The sequence below is a fragment of the Symsagittifera roscoffensis genome, chromosome 5, assembly GCF_963678635.1.
Source record: "Symsagittifera roscoffensis chromosome 5, txSymRosc1.1, whole genome shotgun sequence".
Lineage (NCBI taxonomy): Eukaryota > Metazoa > Xenacoelomorpha > Acoela > Convolutidae > Symsagittifera > Symsagittifera roscoffensis.
The window spans coordinates 54,831,607-54,852,808 of record NC_087066.1 but is presented as its reverse complement, the minus strand read 5'-3'; the positions used below and the strand labels follow the sequence as shown (position 1 = coordinate 54,852,808).

General features: G+C 33.3%; 1 protein-coding gene across 3 annotated transcripts in view; it reads right to left on the bottom strand.

The window, feature by feature from the left end:
- LOC134845954 (hemicentin-2-like) overlaps nt 1–21,202 on the bottom strand; it is a 78,411-nt gene that overhangs the window by 41,864 nt on the left and 15,345 nt on the right. Inside the window, exons 1-3 of one of the 3 annotated variants that reach the window (XM_063863091.1) lie at nt 19,483–20,087; nt 3,235–3,452; nt 154–295 (exon numbers count right to left, since the gene is read on the bottom strand). In XM_063863091.1, coding sequence (XP_063719161.1) covers nt 154–295; nt 3,235–3,452; nt 19,483–19,669 — 547 coding nt within the window. In that variant the 5' untranslated portion in view covers nt 19,670–20,087. Of the gene's footprint in view, nt 1–153; nt 296–3,234; nt 3,453–18,623; nt 19,010–19,482; nt 20,088–21,202 lie in introns of those variants that run through there. The other 2 variants (XM_063863093.1, XM_063863092.1) reach the window with 2 other exon arrangements.

Genomic DNA, 21,202 nt, shown 5'->3' with positions numbered 1-21,202 from the left:
AAGAAGTGTCAAATATAATCAATCTTAACTTTGCGACTACAAGTGGGATATTTCATGAAGATTGATTGAAGAGTTCTGAGTTGCAAACAGATTCAATTTTTTCATGAAATTAATTCTCAAAAAAATACGCCAGCTGGGAAGTTTTTTGCTCACCTGTCATATATAGGTAGACTTGTTTTTTGAGGGGCACATTGTAATTGATCTCTATCTGGTAGATGCCCTGGTCCCCCTCCCCCACGTCGCCTATCCGCATAGAACACTCCCCACTCCCATCCGACATATTCACAAACGAATACTAAACAGAACTGAGTCATCACATCATGCAAGCACCAATTGACCTTGAATCATTAGAAGTTTGATGATTGAGCTTCCCCAAACCCCCCCCCCCCCCTAGCCTGCAAAGTTTCTCAATTAAAAGCTTGTTCATATTGATATGGTTATAAAAATTGACATACAGACTAACTAGGCAATGAAAAACATATTTGGAGTTCATACTTAACCTTAAAAAACCCCTCGTTACACCATAAAATTGATGCTCATGCGAGGTTGGAGGGGGGGTTTAAAAAGAGCCGATGTGATTGGAATGATGAAATTTATCTCAAGTTTTCTCAATGCCACACACTCCTGAAAAACTTCTGCTCAGATAGAAGCAATAGTGCGGTCTTGATGCTGTTTTTGTTTATGACAATTATGGTCAGGTGTCATTTTAATAAATAGAGGGCTTACTATTTGTTTGTCGTTTTTTTTTGAAAAATTGATTCGATCTTTGACCAGTCATAGCCAAAATTTTCATAAATTGGTTACAAAACTGCATAAGTGATAAAAACTTAGAACATCACGCAAATATATTTTAGAACATCAAGCAAACTTCAATTATTGCACAAAATCATCACTCATCACGCAATGTCAAGTTAAATGAACTTTTTGTTCCAATGTTTGAATAAGTATTTTCATATACTTTAAAAAAGTAATTTCACTCGTGTTCGTTGTGATTGAGTGAATAAAGTTCGAAACGTGAACAATGCTGCTTGTGAACTTCGCGATCAAATTCTACCATCGCAACTAAAAGTGATGTCATTAAACACTACCTAATCGTCCATTTACCTTGCCGGTGTTTGCAGCAACTCTTTTTAAAGTCTAAATTGGAAACAAAGAAAATGGGGATAAAATTGATAACAATTATGTTGAATTGATTTCTGGCTTTTGACAAGGAGAGCGAAACTATTGCGGGTACATTATCCAACACCAATGATGCTAATAAGCTTATTCGTTTGCAATGAGAAATATTGAAAAATTTATATTTATGAATAAATTTGCGTAACCGGTTTTGGAAATGATAAAAAAAAGTCAAAAAAATATTATCTTCGATGAACACTTTCTCTTATTTTCTTCAACCCTCACTGAGTATTTCTTCGCAGAAACTTCGGACGTGATCAGTTGTCGGAACATGATCTTTTTAAAGCAAGAAGTTGAGACGGCGTTTTTTGCTAATAGCAAGATACTTACTCATTGCCACCCTCCAATATTTCTTAATGGAGTAGTTATTTGCCTTACTTCTTGTGCGACAACAGTTTCTTTTGGTAAAAAAACTACCTTACTCCAAGACAATTTCCCGGAATATTGCATAGGAGAAACGTTGTCACTGACAACCCCGTGTCTATGTTGTTTGAATCAACGTTTACTACCTATCTTTTTTGATAGAATAGGCAATATACGCAATTCAGTATGGCAGCATTTATACTAGGTTCAAGAGTGGGTTTGGTCTTTTTTAGAAGACACACTTGCTTGGTTATCTAATTTTTACTTTTTGTGAGGAGATTCTTGCGTCATTTTGCATACAATTTCAGAAAAGATTGCGTATTGCATATAGCGCTGCAATTTTTGCTCTTAATCTTCTTAAAAACCAAATCATTCTCCTCAAATTTTGTGATTTTTGGGTTTTTTGGGGCTATGGCAAAATCAAGATACTCTTCAAAGAAGTAACTAAAGTTTTATCAGACAGCTTTTCCCAGCTGAAAAAATCTGCTCGAATGAAAGTTTCTTTTTTGAGAAAGCAAACATAGACAAATTAGAAGCTATCTCGCTTCTTCCCAAAAATGCAAGATTGATTGTATCAGCTCGGAGCCTCGAAAATATCCAATCGCCCTCTAGTGTGTCTGAAACAGTTTTTTGCTGATAATTGACAAAACTTGAAATCTCCGAGATTTTTTTGCACATAATTATTATACAACACTGAATGCCAAGTACAAAGAACTATATCTGTCCTACCTTTCAAAATTTTAGGTGTTAAACAAAACTTCATTTTTTGCACAAAATTATCACTCATGGCGCAATGTCAAGTTAAATGAACTTTTTGTTCAAATGTTCGAATAAGTATTCATGTTTGGTGAGATTTTTCCAAGAATTTCAATGTACCGGTTTTTACTATGTATCAACAGAGGCGAAAATTTATCACTAATATATAGAGCAAAAAGCTTTATGGTTTTGGTTTTTTTTCCACAGCACTGGTATCAATAGTTCCTCCAAAAATAGCTAAGACATCTAATAGTAGTGTCGGAGTCTTCAGGTTTTGCCTGATCTGTGCAGTTTTTTCTGGTTTGTAACACTACCGCATATTTGGAACGACTAGGTTGCTTCAATTCAATTTATTAAAAGTTTTCATCAGGCCTAAATTGCCGATTTGGCTACCCGCTGAAAGAAAAATGATAAATATAGCGCAGATTAAATGTCTCAAATTGGCAAAATTGGCAGATTTCAATCCTTATGCTTTTGTGCAAAGCGATCACAGAACATATTACAGACTCTTTTAAAAATTTTGTGAAAAATTGGTTGTTGCATTTAGTCGAAAACGGTCTGGAGAAAAAACCATCTGAGCGCAAATAGTTTGTTTTGTTATTATGATTCTACCAAAAATTCAATTTATTTAATTTTCTAACATGAGTTCAAATTATGCTCGCCTGAAACAAAAGTGTAAGCGGCGCGATAAAGACCTCTTGGTTTTAAGTCTTAACGTTTATATTTTGCTGTGAATTAATAAAAACTACTGATCCAGATTTTTCTTCTTTGGTTAGTTTGAATGGAAACGTGTCAGCCATGTCAAAGTTTTCCATTCAAAGACATTTAATGCGATGGATTTTTTTTTCATCAAACTCAAAATTTGAATTTTAAAAATTTCTTTGATTTATTTGACATTTTTCCAACTGCCTTTTGCAGCTAAGTTTATTTTATTGTCACCTTGCTGTCCTCATTTTTGCTGAATATCTGCCCGGCGAAGTTCGTGAGGAGGGAGAAGTCGCGTCCCAGCTTGGTCCAGCTGATGCTCCACATGTGGCTGTTCTCTGGCCGGGGCGGCTGGAAGCCCCCGAAGCGACACCGGATAGTGACGTCATCGTCCACCCCAGTGACTGCTTCCACCTCAGAGGGGAGAGTGATGTACTCGTCATGCATGTACACTGCACACAACAAAGAATATGAAATCCAGAGCAGAAAGACCAAGAAATCCAGACAAAAAAAAATAGATTTTACCTTTATTATATTTTTGCTTGCTTGAATCAACGAAAGATGAAACGCAAGAATTTTTGCTCATTTTTTTCACAAAACCAGGGGTGGATCTAAGATTTTTTTCAGGAGGAGGTATTAAAAACGTATAAGTTGTCAAGCTATTTTTAGGCCTATTAAATTGAAATTGTGTGCTCACCCGAAATACTACAAAACCCCATTTTGCTAAAATGATCTGTACCTTCAAAACTTGTGACAACAAGCTAAAATTGCCGTTCTTGTCCTCTTTTCGAAGACTTTTTGCCGTTTTTGGCCTCGTTTTGGTGCCCGCTTAAAGTTAGGACATATTGGCTCTATAGGTGCCTTCTAGAAGTTTTTAGAATATGTCGTCCGAAAAAAGAATCGGTCGTAAAAAAGTATAAAAAAGGGTGCATTTTTGATATCAAGGAATTTGAATCTTTGTGTAGAGAGGGTATTACCTGGCAACTAAATCTGCCCCTGCGCAAGATATTGCATGCCAAATTAAAAAATCAAAATCAAATTGATTGTCCAAGCGCCAAAGAGATCAATAAAGTTCAAAGAGGACTCATTAGGTATTTGGACAGACGTGGTAAAAAATTCCATTTTGTTCAATTTTTCCTTTATGATTGAGAGAGTTGAGTTTTTAAGGTAATTTGATGAATTGATATTTTTCGGATCGATTTTAGATAAAAGGATTCATCCAAGTTTTCAATTATGACTGCGAGAATTTAAGGAAAACAGATGGACATATGAATTATATTTTAAAAAATTATCTCTATATCTTTAATATTCTAAAAGTCGTTTTTTTTGAGCTTAGACCAAAAATGTCCTGACATTTTGAATTTTTAGTTCCTTGGGTCATTTTTTAGTTAGTTGAGGTTAAATATTACCTTATGTCAAGTCAAAAGGGTCGGTCAACCTCATAACCATATCTATCGTATGAATTGAATTTAACCGCAAGTACTCACAAAAACTCACAAAAGTAATACAAAAACATAAAATTTATAAATTGAGTCGCCCTGCTGAGTATGTATGATATTTAAAATGTGTTACATAAAACGAGATATATACAGTGTTAACAATTTAACCCAATTTAATTAAATTTGTACTAAAACATATTGGTGCTGTAGCCTGATGAGTTGTCAACGTACCATTTCAACGAGGTTTCAGGTACTCGAAGAAAACTCTGAGTACATAACAATTTTTATATACTCAATTTCAATTAACAATTAAAACCAGGAGCAGTTAAAAGCAGTTAATTCACCTTATTTTTTTTTCCAATATTGGTTTTCTATTGACCGATCATTTTATCAATTGTAGCTCGTCAGTTCTCCAAATTTCAAGTTTGGAACGATTTATCCACAAGAGCAAAGACCAACATACGAGCTGTTTGGCTCATGACGGAGCACCGCTGCTGCGTGGTCCTGCTTAAGCACTGCATGCTATTTTTTTGGTTATTGTCCTGGGCTGTGTACTATTGCCTCACCCTCAAAAAACGCTCACGAAAAACACCGGGCCTCGAAAATCTGACTTTTCTGTTAAAATGTGGAGGCTTAACGACTTCACCAACGCTGGCCTGTTCGCAGAAATACATTTTTCGATTGCTTACTTCAAATATTTTCTAAAATTCGTCAAAATCAAAATTCCTTGAAAAACTCTCATCTGCGTTTTATCTGAAATGGTTGTGCCATGAAATACTCTAAATTTCTCACGCTAATTTTTTTAACAAATCAAATTAGATTGAATTTTTTAGTAATCCAGAAAAAACCCTCAAGGATACAAATCTCTTTTTGTTTTGAATTGCTTTTCTTTGTTGAAGTCTTGAAGTGCTGGATGTAATGTCTTCCTTATCAAGTCTGGGTATTATTTTTTGAAGCGGTTCACCCAAGTTTTTTCGTCCAAGAGTCATTTTTTAATTGAAGTTAAGGAATAAAAAGTGGAACCTAGCCAATCAAAAAAAATCATCAATGATCAAATGTTCAAATTCCTCGAAGTTTAATTTCTTTTTATTCATGATACGACAATTTGTAGCAGGCGTCAATTCGTAACAGATGCGACAATTTGTAACAGACGACAATTCGTAACAGATGCGACACTTTGTAGCAGGCGTCAATTCGTAACAGATGCGACAGTTTGTAACAGGCGACAATTCGTAACAGATGCGACAATTTGTAGCAGGTGTCAATTCGTAAAAAGTTGCGACAATTTGTAGCAGGCCTCAATTCGTAACAGATGCGACCATTTGTAACAGGCGACAATTCGTAACAAGTGACAATTCCTAACAGTAGATTAAGCGGGGAACACTAATTCAGGCGCAGTATTCCTCTTGTGCCGGATGTAAGCGCAGCGGAGCAAGCCTATTCTACTTGCAACTGGCTCGTTCCGAATTGTTGCCTGTTACAAATTGTCGACCTACTTTTTTTTTTAATATCCTTAAACTTTTTAAGGATTATAGATTACTAAAAACACCCTCAAAATTTTTTAATTGACTCGGTTATGCTTGCAAAACTTTGAACTTCATGTGATAATTTTTTTAAACAATTTTTGTTTTAGTGCATTATGCCAGACTGAGATATCTTGAAAGCTTTGAAAATAACAAAGATAAAACCCAGAAAAAATTTATAGGAACAAAACTTGCTTATATTTCGAAAGCCCTTCGTTTGATACAGTCCTGAACAGCAAAAAAGTACCATGGTTTTACGAGAACAAGAATGCAGTTGTCCCCTTATAGCGTTTTTTTAAATAGTTTTTTAAAACATTTCGCAACCAGGGTTTTTTGTCATAAAGACTTATGTCATATTTCAATTGAGTTTTAGGAACAAAAATACGAACAAACCCTGTTTTTGAGAGCGAATGTTTTGGATAAAATTAGCTCGAAAATTAAACAAATGATGCTGATCCTGCGACAAAAAAGAACATCGTTTTCTCGCTAAACTGATAGATGAAAGAAAATTGATAGATCTGCAAATATCATAAATTAATGAAACAACACATTCCTCAAAATTACATGCAAGTTTTTCTGCCATTTTATCTTTAATCAACTAGCATAGAAGCTGATATCATTTGTAAAATGCATCTCAAAATGCAAAACGATTGACTGACATGAAATGCTCATTAAAATTCTCCAAAAATAGGTCCGCACACCATTGGTACGAGCATTTTTTGTCCTTTTTTAAATTGGGCGGTCATTACACATCTTTTGGGTGCCGCCGCTAATTAATTCAGTTCGAAAATTAAACAAAAGAAAGTCAAGCAAAACTTTGCAGCAATTTTTTAGCCTAATTGCAAACAGCGACAAAATGAAATCTGCAAATGCAAGTGTTTCTTTTCAATGAACCAAGAAAGTCAGAAATGGTCAGCAAAACAAAGAGGCTGGTTGCCGAAACTCTTTGGAAATCTAAATTCGTCGTTGCTTTGGGCGTGTCTGTTTCTCAAGTAAATGCAACCAGTGCCAAAGCAAAGAAAAGAAGACCAAATTAACGAAGGCGACGCAACTCTTCGTTTTTGTTCAAAGTACATTGGATGGATTTGTTTCCTTTGAAAAAACAACAACAAAAAATTGACAAAAGGAGAATTAAGATATAACTATGACGCCCTGGCTGTTACTATGAGCTTCATCTTGAGGACAGTTTAAGTCAAGAAAGTTCACAAAAAATTTCTGTAGATGAACTATTAATTAAACTTTAAGCTTAAGACATCAAAATTTACCTTTAGAGTATTTCAAGAAAATACAAATTTAAAATACAGATACTGTTCTCAGAAAAAAAAAGAAATTAATTAGAATTTGTTTCATTGAAAAATTTCCATTTGCACGCAAAAAGATTTACAAACTAATTTGTATCTTATTTTTAAGCACAATAATTGGATCAATTAGCGTGCTCATACTCAATTTGAAATTTGTTATGCTTGCGGGCTTCTGAAAAGATGGATTTCCGGGCTTGTGAAAAAATGGAGTTTTCACCGGCGTTGTTATCCAAAATAGACCGGATGAGTCTCGAAAATAGAAATCATTTATATTTGTGAAAAGTTATGTAGGAAATTCCTAAAAATTTGTACTCAGAGTATCGATATTTTTTAGATGATTAAAGTATATTAGAAATTAAAGGCTAACAGGGCAGCAGTACGGAGGTTTTCTCGAATGGCGAGGGGGGAGAGATCAGCGAATTTTCAAAATTTTTGTCGGCAATTTTAGGTCGACCAAATTGATTTTCTGAGCCATCCAAAATCTTTATAAAAACCCCTTTTCTGACAAAACTTTCTGCTCCGCACAAAAATTATAAAAAATTTTTTTTTCCGTGCGCGCTTCCCCCTAAGTTTTTTTTACAGAATATCTCAAAATAGTACAAATGGGTGCCCTTTGGGTCGGCATGGCGTTGAATCCCTAAAGGAGAGATGGCCTCCGCCCCCCCCCCTAAATCCACCCCTGTATTTTAGGACATAGCCCCGAATGTTCCGAGTACATTTAAGTCCAATTGAAAAGTTTTTTCTTATGAATAATTAAAAAAAAACAATTGAGAAAACAATTTTTTTTTCATTTTTTTTGTTTTATTCCCCCACACTCTATGCACAATACTAAGGGTGTGCTTAGCGACTTTCTTTGAGAGAATAGTATTAAATTTCTGGCCTCAGTTGAATTTGGAACGCATTAAAATACTTCCTAACGTTATAATGGTTGTTATAAGTACGCAATATATCGCATTTTAATTATCTCAAACTGGTCAAAGTAGCAATTTGCACCCCCATAACTTTTCTAAATTCAATCACAGGTAAAATATATTTTAAAAAATTGAAAATTGAGCTCAGACAATAATATCTTTCAGATGTTAAAAATTTTCAGTCAAAAACGCTTGGTTAACAAATCGAAAACTGACTGAAAAAAAAACCCATGCATAAATATTTCGAACTTTCTTCGAAAGTCGAAACAGTTATTAAGTAAATCTGCTCTAAGAGAGACCGTTAGTACACCAAGGGCAAAGTCCTGGGTGTTCCGGCAGCTCTTTAACTGGTCTCAAGTAGACTATGCTAACAAGAACTATGATAAAATTAACTTTTAAACTGCAAACATCGTATAGTAAGAGTTAAGTTTTGAGTCATTTAGCTTGATTCATTTCAATTGGAAACAATTTTGAATGCAGCATAGTTTGTCAAGCACTCTAGTTTTTGTTACAGTTTGAGCATGATAGATATCAAAGCGCGCATAAGTTAGTCTAGACTATGGAAAAGTCGGCAATTTTTAAACCACCAGATTTTTTAACTTTAATACGTTCAAATCACAGTATAAACCACATCTCAATCTTACCTTTTAGAAGTTTTTTTTCCAATAAAATTTACAACAATAATGTCTTCTCAGCCTTTTGACTATGGAAATTTAAAAAAATAGTTCACCTTTGAACCTTTATCGTAGTTTTCAGGGATCTGAAGTTTGCAAATTTGACAATTTTTTAACAATTACTTCGCACAAAAAATTTTAACAGAGACCGCAAAAGACCGCTAATGAAGCATCCTGTGAAATGAAGCATTTAAAAATTCATTTTAAGTTTTGACTCCTACTAAAAAAGTAACAAGGGTAGCCAGTTGCTGTGCATATATCACAAAATTTTACGACCATGATCTTATAAAACTACAAAAAGTTTTAGTGTTTTGAGCGTGGTGTTGTGAAAGGATCTGAGCAAAAACAAACATCAAAAAACATTTTGAACCCCTTACGTTCGAATCACGACTGAAACTTTGTTATGATATATCACTGAACCCATTTCGATGAGTACTTGTGGTACCTAATTTGCATGGAAAACAACACAAAACAAAGAAAAAACTAAATTACACACGATTACAAACTCCTCCCCATTTTCAATGGTCGGAACTACAAAGCGCAACGATCGAAAACTCGTCACCACGTGGGAGAAGTAGTTTTTTTTTCTTTCACGCAATAATAAACGGGCGCTGAATTTTGTTAATAGCCGAAAAAGTTATCATTTTCTGTTTGACATTGCATGTGAGAGGAAGATTTTATAAAAACTTATTTTAGTTTTTTTTAGCCACAAGCTATCAATTTTTCAAAGGGCAGTGACAACGATGAACCCATCAGGGCATTAATGATTGGTACATTAAGTGTCAGCCGTTGGTCTTTTCATTAGACATTCTGGTCTGTGTTGTTCAACTTGATTTTTAAGTTCTCTCTTTGTTCCTCAAAAAAGGGCCAGTTTTGCCAAAATTTTACCTGAACAACAATATAGGAATTTTTTCATTTGACGCATTGTTCATTTTTAGTAACTTAAGTAAGAAAAAGTTGCGACATATGTTTACAAAAGTATAAAGAGAATAAAGGTTTACAAAATGTTAGCAAAAGGATCATTAGCTTTCCTCGAAACGCTTTCAACCATTTTGCCCAAAAGCCCGAAAGATTATACACTTCAGTTCTTTTCGGCACTTGTTCAGCCCGTTTTTTGAAAGATTTTCTAAAAAGTCGAGTTTGTTCACCATCCATCCAAAGCATTTAAGACAGAACCCAAGCTTCAAAGCTGCACGGGGTTTAATGACGATTTTTTTTCAAACGCCTTTTTGAGCCCAAGCTGCAAATCTGAGACGTGCGTTTGTGTGTGGATTGGAAGGATTTTTTGGCCGATCTAATTTACATTTTAATAGAGGATGATTTATTTGGGCATAAATTGGCAGTGAGGTGGCTTAATTGGCATCGTATATTTAATTCTCCTCTGGGAACAGCATTAGAACTATAGCCATTCACACGTACTCGTAGAGGTATAGCAGCTCTCAACAGTGTATTTTTAACGGTCATATAAATTGAATGGCCAAGTGCTTTCAAAGTGGATGGTTGCCTTCTTTCTTCAGATTTCGCAGCTACTGATGTCTATATCTTTTAGTATAAAACGTTAAAACCCCAGCGCAGATTGCTTTGCTGAAATGACGGAAGTCTACGTCATCGCAATCATAATTATGTTTCAAATAAAGTATATATGAGAGCAGACACTGAACAGCTTCGGATGAGCTAAAGAAAAAGCTTATACTTGAATATTTTAGAATTAGAATGACCTTGCCGGACAAAATTTGTCAGCCATTTATACTCCTAGAGCTCTCACCAGAAAACCTACCAGAGCTCCTCGTCAGAAATCCCGGCCCATGAGAACAAGCTCCCTCCTAATAGACCAAGTGAACAACCTCCAGGGTTGACGTCCATAAAAGAAAAATGCTTATCATACAATTTCATATATGGCGACTATGGAAAAAATGCTAAAATACAAAATCTAAAAACTGTATTAAAGGTTTTTAGAGAAATATTTCTGTTCTATTTCCCTCTTCTGAATCTTTCTGGTCAATAAAAAAGTGATTTTTTTTTGATAGAAAATGCTTATCATACAACTTTCATGCACGAAAATTGTATGACAAGCATTTTGCGATAGAAAAAGAATCCTCACAAATCATTAAAAAAGGTTTCTGGATAATTTTAAGTAAGTTTAGAAAGGATATTTATTGAAAGAAGTTTTGTGTTGATTCTCAAAAACATGATTTTAATTTTGGTCCAAAAAATGCTTAATGCTTATCATAATGTTTTCATATATGAAAATTGTATGATAAGCATTTCGCTATAGAAAAAATAAAATCTTCAAAATTAATTTAACGATGTTTTTGGATGCTTTTAAATGAGTTTTTAAAATTTTTTTATTATAAGAATGCATTTTGACTCTCAAAAATATGATTTTAATTTTGGTCGAGAAAATGCCTATCATATTAATTGCAAGTATGAAAATTTTAGAATAAGAATTTTGTTATAAAGAAAAAGTATTCAAAAATCATTGAAATGTGTTTGTGCAATTTTAAATGATTTTAAAAAGTATGTTTGAGTATAGAGGGCGTTTCGACTATAAAAACATATGATTTTAATTTCGGTTGAAAAAATGCTAAGCATATTATTTTCATATATAAAAACTGTATGATAGGAATTTTTCAAAAAAAAACATATACCATTCAAAGATTTTATACATTTGAGTTCAAATGGCCTTAACTCAGTTAATAAGGAACATTTTTTATTGAACAGCATTTTGAGGGTCGAAAACATGATTTTATTTTTGGCAGAAAAAATGCTTGTCATAAAACTTTCAATAATGAAAAATCAATGACGAGCTTTTTCCATAGAAAAGTTAAAAAATCAAAACCAAATAAACAATTATCTGGATACTTTTATACTAGCTTTAAGGTAATTTATCTGATTAATTGTTTTTTGAAAGACAGCAGAATGATTTTAATTTGAGTGAAAAAAATTCCTTGATAGTTTTCTTAAATGAAATATTATCTCAAGCCATTTTCTATAGAAAATTTGTGTGATCAAAAATCAGTCCATCTCAAGTTTTGGAATTTTTTGATGAGTTTGGTATATGGGTCTTGTTTGCTTGACTTTCAGTAGTTGTAGTGTTTCAATTAACGACCTTGCTAAGAATTGAAAAGCATTAACGGATTAAAGGGGGAGCTTTGAGCTGTCTCAAACTTGCGGAGAATTGGTGGAAAATTCAGTCGAGGTTTTTAGCCTCTAATGTTTTTCTCGGTGTTCTCCATTGCTTAGAGATGGCATGCTTTATGGGTGGGTCTCAGATTCAGTTGCCTCAATTTAGTTTTGGAAAATTGACATGTTAGTAAATCATTTTTCATTTATACAAGAAAAGTTCTCCATCTTGTTTAATAAATTCTAAAACAGATCCTATTCATACAATGCCATAGAATGGAAAAAAATGCCTGTCATACAATTTCATAGGATAGAAAAATGCTTATCATACAATTCCATAGTATGAAAAAGATGCTTGTCATACAATTTCATAGTATGAAAAAATGATTATCAAACAGTTTCATAGTATTAAAAAAAAGCTTATCATACAATTTCATAGTATGAAAAAAATGATTATCATACAGTTTCATAGTAGAAAAAAATGCTTATCATACAATTTCATTGTATGAAAAAAATGCTTATCATACAATTTAATTGTACAAAAAATGGTGTTTATGCTAAATTCTTCCATTTTTTTGTTAAGAATTGTACTATTCAAAGCTTATTATTTAAATCCAGACCAAGTACAAAATGCCTATCATTATGTTTCATATCATGAAAAAATGCTTATCATGCTATGTTTATGGTATTTTTTTGATCTATGAAATAGTATGAAATAGTATGATAAGCATTTTTTTCATAATATGAAATAGTATGATCATCATTTTTTATCAACCCGGGCTTTTCTCCTAAAATTAAATGGCAAATTCGAGCCCCAATACCTGCTTGTACTAAGCGGAATTTTGATGTGCTAAAAAATTACAGAAGATTGTTCACTTGGTCCGAAAGTCCCTCTTTGGGACTATTTTTAATTTTGTACGCCATCGTTTTTTGCCGACGGACTGTCGATTTTTTCTGTATCACTTTATCACTTTCGATAAAAACGACTCTTGAATTTTGATTTTGAAAAGTACCTTAGCGAACTATTAAACTGGATCTGGTAATAAACTGGGAAACTTAAGCAAACCAGCGGATGCAAAAGAGGATAGCACGGTTGCAGTTTTTAAAAAAAATCGTCATATTTTTGATCCTTTAAGCATGTCAACAAGCAGCAAATTGTCGTTCAAGTACAACTTTTAGAGTTCCCTCTAAATTTTATTTTTATTTTAAGGGGGGTGCTCAGTTAAGTTCAAAGGCAACAAATCACTTGACACAGGGAAGTTGAAGCACATCACAAATTTGTATGAAACTGACTTTTGTGCTAACTTCGATTTGTTAAACGAAAAACTGTAATCCCTAAGTTATTTCTTGAGCGCGTAGATTTAATTTTTTCTGCCTATAATATGGCTAGGATAGCTCAGAGGAGGTTGTCTAATTGTCTTAGGAATTGACAAACTGCCTCGGATAACTGCGGAATTTTCATGCACACTTTTTAGTAAGAGCTTCGAAAAATAGTAGACAGGATCATAAATCCGAATGAAATTTTAAGTTCTGAAGTTTTTTTGTTATTTAGTTCTGATTAGTCTTCGGGGTTCGTAGTTCTGAAGTAGCACAGACTTAAAGTTTTTTCCGACCATAGTCTTTGAAAAGCTACAAAACTTGTTTTTTTTTTTAAATTGGTATAGTTTTTGGTGTGATAAAAAAGATCTGATGAAACATAAAAAATTAGCCATAGTCGACAGTAATTGTAAAACAAGCATATTGGACAAAAATTTTAGTAGAAAAACGACTAGAAGTGCCATTTTAACAACCATTTTTGGTTGTTAAAATGGCACTAAGATCTTCAAAAAATCAATTATTTCTGCTCAAAAATGTTTTCAGGGCTCAAGTTGAGCATAATTGAACTGCTTCGCTCAAAATTGAAAAAAAAAATCAAAAATTTTGAGTAAGTTTTTCTCAGTTCAACTAAAAGGGCTTCAATGGCATCAATTTGGTACATCACTCAACCCATTCCGATAATTGTTTTTGGTGTATGATTTTACGTGATAAGCAAAAAAACTAAAACACACCCGAATGCAAAAAATTCCTCTATATTTTTTGAATGGTTGAATCAATGAATCTTCTGATATAATCTGAATCACACAAGGTATGTAAAATTAAGGTATGTGAATCCACGATATGAATCAAGGTACGTGAACCAGATATCAAACTCTAATAAATTTTGCCTGTATGGTTATAAAACTCATTTTTTATCAATTTCAATCTCCAGATGTTTGAAACAATCCTTGTTATTCATACTTTCGCCAGCAATCAAAATACTGTCAACTTGCACATTGTTTTCCAAATTTCATTAGTTTACTTTATCTATGTTAATCGACACCTTGTTGACGTTAAAATAGCCATTTCATTAATTTTTGTATTTTTTATTTTTAAAAAAAGCCAATAATGCATAGCAAATTTATCATGGATTTAATAACGAGCCCTGCGAGATGCCACATTTTATCCGTTCCATTCCAGAGTTTTTCATTTCTAGAGTTACAAAATTTACGCGGTTGCTTCAATGACTTTTCATCAGGTTCAAAAATTTGCCCCCCCCCCCCAAAAAGGATATACTTTTAAAATTTCTTATTTAAAAAATTATGATTAACTATACAGAAACTTTCTGAAAACCAAAAAAAAATTATATTTTTTTAAAATTTTTTAATTGAAATATTATGATCAACTATATCAGAAGTTTTTGTGAAAACCAAGAGCCATTCCATTACTTGGGAGAAATAATTTTTAATTTCTGCAAAGAAAGTGATCATAGGTGTCTGTACATACATTTTGAAAAAATCCTAATGGTTGAAAGAAGGCTGATTGGTCGGTTATTATTCGGTTCAATTTCATTTCCACCTATGAAGAAAGCAATTACATACACAGTTTAACAATTATCAGGAAAGACTCTGCGAAGAACATTTCACTCCAAGAGCTCCATTAAATAAGCGCTCTAGCTTGCAAGTCTCGGTTTTTTGTCACTAAAAATCGATCTCTATCAGGGGCGGATCTAATATTTTCTCAAAGGGGAGGCGAAATTTAAAAATTTGTCGAAAATGTTGTCGATCTTTTGTTTAGTTTGACCTAACTGATTTTTCAAGCACTTTTGAAAAATTTTCCGATCATGTTGCCCCTTGAGAATAAAAGATCCGCTAAATTTCTCAAGGGGTGACATGATCAGAAATTTTTTCAAAAAATTGTCAAAAAACATGATTTAAGAATATTTGTCTCTCTTGCTAATTGGATAATTAAGTTATCTCGTACCTCCTCCTAATTCAACTGCTGCTTTAGTTGGACTTTTGAAAACTTAAATTAAAAACCTGAAAACAAAATTTCATTTTTATTTGATATTGAGGCGTTCAACAGTGCTGAAGTACAACAGTGCCAAAACTGAAAAAGTGCACAACAGTGCCGAAAATTGAGGATATTTGAAAAATTTTTATTTTTGTTTGAGAATTGTTGAAACCGAAAAAAAAATTGGCAATTTGCTGAGTCAAATATTTGCTCAGAAAAACTTATGACGTCGCGCTTGAGAAACTTTTGTATGTTTTAGAAGCGGCATCAATTAAAATGATCAGTTTTGACTTTTCAACTTCGTCATTTGAATTAAACGTTGATTTGAACTAATTGTCAGCAATTTGGGATGAGTAAAAACAGAAGTCAATTTTTTCGGCTCTGTTGTTCAAAGTTTTGTTTTTTGGCACTGTTGTACCTCGGTTTTGTTTTACCGCCTCTTAATATTTAATGAGGGAAAAAAGGTGTAAATTGCGACCGACAAAACCCGTATCATGTTTTTATTTTAAAGTCTAATTTCTAGTGTCTTCTTTTTGATTTTTAAATTGTGTGGTTTTAAGTCAAACTGTTATTCTTACGTTGAAATGGTGCAATTTTGTAATAAAATTGTAATCGGCGTACACAAAATAAGTTTTTTCTGAATTACTTTATCGGAACAAATGAGAACACTTTGAACAATTGGTTTAATAAGATCGATACGTCTTTCTTATTCAATTTGATCTTTTTCAGCACCCTGCATGATCCCAAACAGTTCAGTGTTTTTTGAAGATAAAGTTATAAGCAAATGAACTTCATCAAGTGAACTTCTTCAACAATCAAAAGTAGGTATTTGCAATGAGGATCTCTTACAGAAGTTTTTTACAAGTCTAAAGAAGTTATTTTACAAGTATTTTTCAGTTGCCTCAGTTGAGGAAATTTTTTAAAAAATTGTATAGATTTTTGTATTAAAAGTTTGTGACTTGTTTCAAAATCCGGATAAAAAAATCGCATCATAATTTTTCAAACAATTTTTTCTTAAGAAAAATATATTCATAGAAAACTGCTAGCAAAAACAAAGTACATTTAAATTTATTATGATTCTTTGCTCGATTTTTTGAGGTTTCTGACTTTATAATTTGATAGTGGCAACAAATGGAACAACAAGACTGCTCGTATCAGGGCGAAGCTCTGAATGTTCCGACTGCCTTTTAAGGTTTTATGGAGCAGTAATAACATTAAACAATTAAATGTAATAAAATTTTTAAAAAAAAATTTAATTTGAAATTTTTTTAATGAAAATCATCCCCCCACACGCCATTTAAAGTACAAAAAGATAGATTTAGCTCCTTGTAACCAATCAATTATGGCAAATAAGCTTCTTTTAACCAATTTGGAACGGTTTTAAGACGGATTAACTCTCCGCTTACGCGTTAATAGCGCGAAATATATCGCGCGTTAATTGTCCCAAATTGGCCAAAATGGCAATCTTTAAACCCCCATAACTTTACGAAAAATGATCACAGGTGAGCTCACAAGAGATCACAAATTTGAGCTCAGGACAACAATACCCTTTGAATGATAATAAAAAATTCCGTCAAAAATGGCTAGTTAAAAAGTCGAAATTTGTCTGAAGAAAAAAAAAAACCCACCCCGAGCACAAATATTCCGTTACTTTCGTATCGAAAGTCGGAACAATTATAAGTTATATTCAATAGAATTATCTTGCAACATCAAAGTAACACACTCTGCCTGAGATTAAGTCAACTGTTTTTGTGACAAGACTCTAAACTAAGAAAACGACAAAAGTCAACTTTTTTGAAAAAAGGAAGGCGGTTCAAATATTCAATTTAGATTTAAAATGTGCTTTATAGTTCCCTCTTTTGTGGTTTTTGATTAAGCAGCTGATTATCAGGTATAAAACCCTATCCATGGCTATCAGACAAAACAAAGCCTCCAAATTAATTTAAAAATGTATCGGTTGTGATATATCATTGATGTGCTGAGAATAGTAGAACTTGTAGAGACACCTAATATGGTAGAAAAGCTTTCAGATTGAGATTGTTTTTTTTTGAAAAACATTTGATGAATGTACCTAAAATAATCAAATAAACTATGCTCAGACTGACTGTTCTTATCAATGTTTGATTTAACCAAAAAAGGAAAAACTTAGACCAATTTTTTTCTGTCTCGAGACAATTTTCCAATTTTAGTCTTTGAGGTAAATGGTAACAAAATACGTCTGCTTGGACCACATGAAAAAAAAACAAATATGAAAAATCGGTAATGCAGAACGACTAATTAGAAGAAAACTTGATCACTATTTATTACAACCGTTAGTCTCATCTTCTTTCGATTTCGCGGCAAGCAAATCGTGAATCAATTATTTTTTCACTGCCTAATTCGTTCAACTACCTGCTGAAATGCGTTCAATTTATTTATTTTGCTCATTATCGAGTACATTTACTAGAGCAGACGCGTCTCTTTGTCATTTCTCGTCTTTTGAAGGTCAAATTTTGGTTCGAAATGATCCAAAGTGATACTCAATCAATTTCTTGAACGTTCTGGAGTTGAACGATAAACAATTCCATCTACAGTGCAAAAAGTTGTAAAATGTACTCTAATAATTTGAAGCTGTTATTTCGCAAATAAAAAGACAAAAAATTTCAAACAGCTTGTGATAGTCTTGTAAAAAATGATAGCCATGAAATTTTCAAAACCGGTGAGCAGCAAAACTGGTGCTATATTTCAGAAACTCATTATTTTTATTGTTAAAACAAACCTGAAAAAAAAAGCTAAATTCTTCATGTGGAGATATTATAAGTCAAGAAAATGTTGTGAAACAGAAAAAATTTTCGATGTTAATTCAGAAAAATGATGATTGACGCTTTGTGAATCCACTATTAGCCATTTCCGTACTTAAACATTGATTCGAAGTTGTTATTCATGCAGCTGAACTGTTAAATGATTTCAAAGTGATTTTACTGAGGTCAAGTTTATCATCAGCACCAAAATTGCAAAATAAACAATAATTTTGTTTCTCTTGGTTTGAAGTTCTTTGAATTCGTAAAAAAACTGCTCTTTGATTCACGGAACAGAAATTCAAAAAAAAAATTATTTGCTTTTTCGAACCTTTTAAAACAACTGTAAAATCATAATTAATATTGCGAAGTAGGGGGCTTCGACTTGTTTCGAATAGGGTTTTTTTTCCAAGCCCGCAGGAAACACCAAAACAACCCTATCTTGTCAGAAAATTTTTCTGAAAGCTGTCGTAAGTTTCAAAGGCTAGAGTTGATCAGCCGAAGTCGTAGTTTAAGAAAACCCAGATATACGTGGTCGTCTTCGAAAATTAGAACAAAAAACTTACCTGTTTGTGGCGGAAGTGGATTAATAGTTAAAACTAAATTGACAAAATTTAATAGAAAAATGACAACTACATTTGTGAGTTGTAAACTACACCAAGGAAACATTATGTTTATCAAAGGTTGTACTCCAAATAAAAAAAAACGTGCGGCTAATTGAATTAGACTGTTCAAATAAAATTGAATTGGAAAAGTGGATTTGTAGTAATAATTAAAAAACGGATAAAAACAAGTGCTGATCAAGAATGTTGGAAAAAAGACTCAGAAGATTAAATAGTTGTTGCAAAAAAGGTATATTTGGGCGTTTTCTTTATTTTGTTAAATTGTACCCGTTTGCAATTGGGTATAGAACGTCAAATCGACTGATAAACAGCTCAACCAGTTATCCTTGTTTATCTCAACTGGCCAATTGGTTTAAAGTTAACAAAATAGGAGGCAAAAGTTAGCTAACCAAATCTGAGGGTAACTTAGAGCTACCCACAAATGTAGAAAAACTTCCTTTTTGCACAGCCGATTAAAAAGTGGCAAAATACGGAGCAAAATAGTGTTTTATCTTTTCAAAAGTACAATGAAAGAGCCTGATTGCATTTCTCACGCAATGCTCCGACAAAATTTTTGTCCAAACTGTTCATTTTTTTCTTAAATTTTCAAAAAATAAGAAAATTAATTGGCTGCTCTGCAAACAGCACAGATTGTTCCGACCATGAATCTCATTTATGCAAAAATGTTCTAAAATAAAAAAAAACATATTTGAACTCACAAAATTTTCTAACTCTGGGGTTTTTTGGATTATGATTTTTTCCCGAGAATTCCGCTACAAGATACCAAAAAATGTTGACTTGATTCCAAAGTGTTCAAACTCACAGTTTGTAGGCTGGAAAAGATAGATATTGCGTCCGTCGCCATCGTCAATGAACAGACTGTCCCCCCTGCTGCGAAGACCCCCTTGTAGGTTCTCCCCTCGACTACATCCCCACACAGTCATCATTAACCCCACTAAGTTTCTTATAAAGACCGGCTTTTTTGAAATAAGCAATAGCACAAAAACCATTTTAAACCAAATTGAAGCGATTTAATTTTTTTAGAAATCAACAGGTCTTGTAATTGAACATAAATGGAAAAGATGGTTTCTTAGATCTTTATTGCTTCAATTTGAGCAAAATTCAGATCTAAGTATTCAAAATAGAATCTCACAGGGTCTAATTTGAAATAAAATTTCAATTAGTTGTTTTTCCTCGAAATCTTATGAGATTCAAAACGTTTTAATTGCTTTGGTTGAGGCGCCAAGGGAAACAAAAATGAAAAAAAAAATGTGGAAACAACCTTTTTTTTGTTAAAACGTCACAAAGGCTCAAGCTCAAAAAAACTCTTCCAAACAAAGGAGACGATTTTTTAAAGCAGTTGTGTTGGTTAATTCTGGTACTGCCAGCATTGAAAAAAAAGTCCGGAAAAACGCACTGTTGCAATACCTTAGAAACCGGACGTCCCAATTCTGTTTTTGTTCGGATGTAATCCCGGCTATTCAATCAGCACACCTGTCGAAGATTAATATATGAAACTGGTTTTCCACTTGCATCCAAAAAAGATTTTAGAGGAGCAAACTCGATTTTATTAATTTACTCGTTCTCAGCTGACTGACATTATTTGCTGGATTATTGTTTTCAAGGTGGTAACTTTTTTTAATAACAACAAATTTAATTTCAATAGCAAAAAAATGGTTTTAGATTAAGCACTGCGCTTTTCAATCGGTGCAAAACATCCCGAAACACAGAGCACTGATTTTATTAGAAATGTTTTTTTTCTTCTAATTAATCCTAGAATTAAAGCGAAACCTGCAGAAAAAACTGTCGAGTTTCAAAATTTAAGATTTCAAAACTGCAAAAGTTAAGAGGTCAAGAGAGCCAGATAAAGTTGTAGAGGTCAAAATAAAGGCTCGCCAATCCACCCAAAACCAACACACCAAAGAATAAAATAGTGTTCGAAGTACGCTCAAATGATTTAAACTAGACTTAGACTTAATTCAAATCAGATGCCGAATTAGGGGAGAGGGCGTATGTTTTTTCATTTAGAGATTCGATCCGATCACCAACTAAAGGGTCCCCCTTTGTATTTATTTCATGATATCCATTTTAGGCCAACCAAAATCTTAAAATCTTTCTAAAGGCGCCTATGGCGCCAAAATGTACCAACTTTGAAGGGGAGCGCGCTCCGAAATTTTCGAGAAAATGTCCCTCTCGAGAAAATCATAGATCCGCTTTTGGTTCAAATTATATCTTCAGAACGAATAGATTTACTCAGGGGCAGATCTAGCATTTTCTTGAGGGGAGGTGAGTTTTCAAAAAAGTTTCAAAAAATCAACTTGGTTGTCCTAAATTTGTATCAAAGGAGTGGCTCATCAAGGGATCAAATTTTCAGAGGGAAAATGGGAGGCGATCCCCTAAACCTGCACCGCGTCCCCCTATTTATCGACCTGTAAAAAATACAATTTTGACGGAGTTTCTTTGATAAATAACCAGAAACTAGATTGTCCAATGACAAGCTCACACTTGACCTCTAGCGTCGGTTCTACCACAACGGTTTCGGC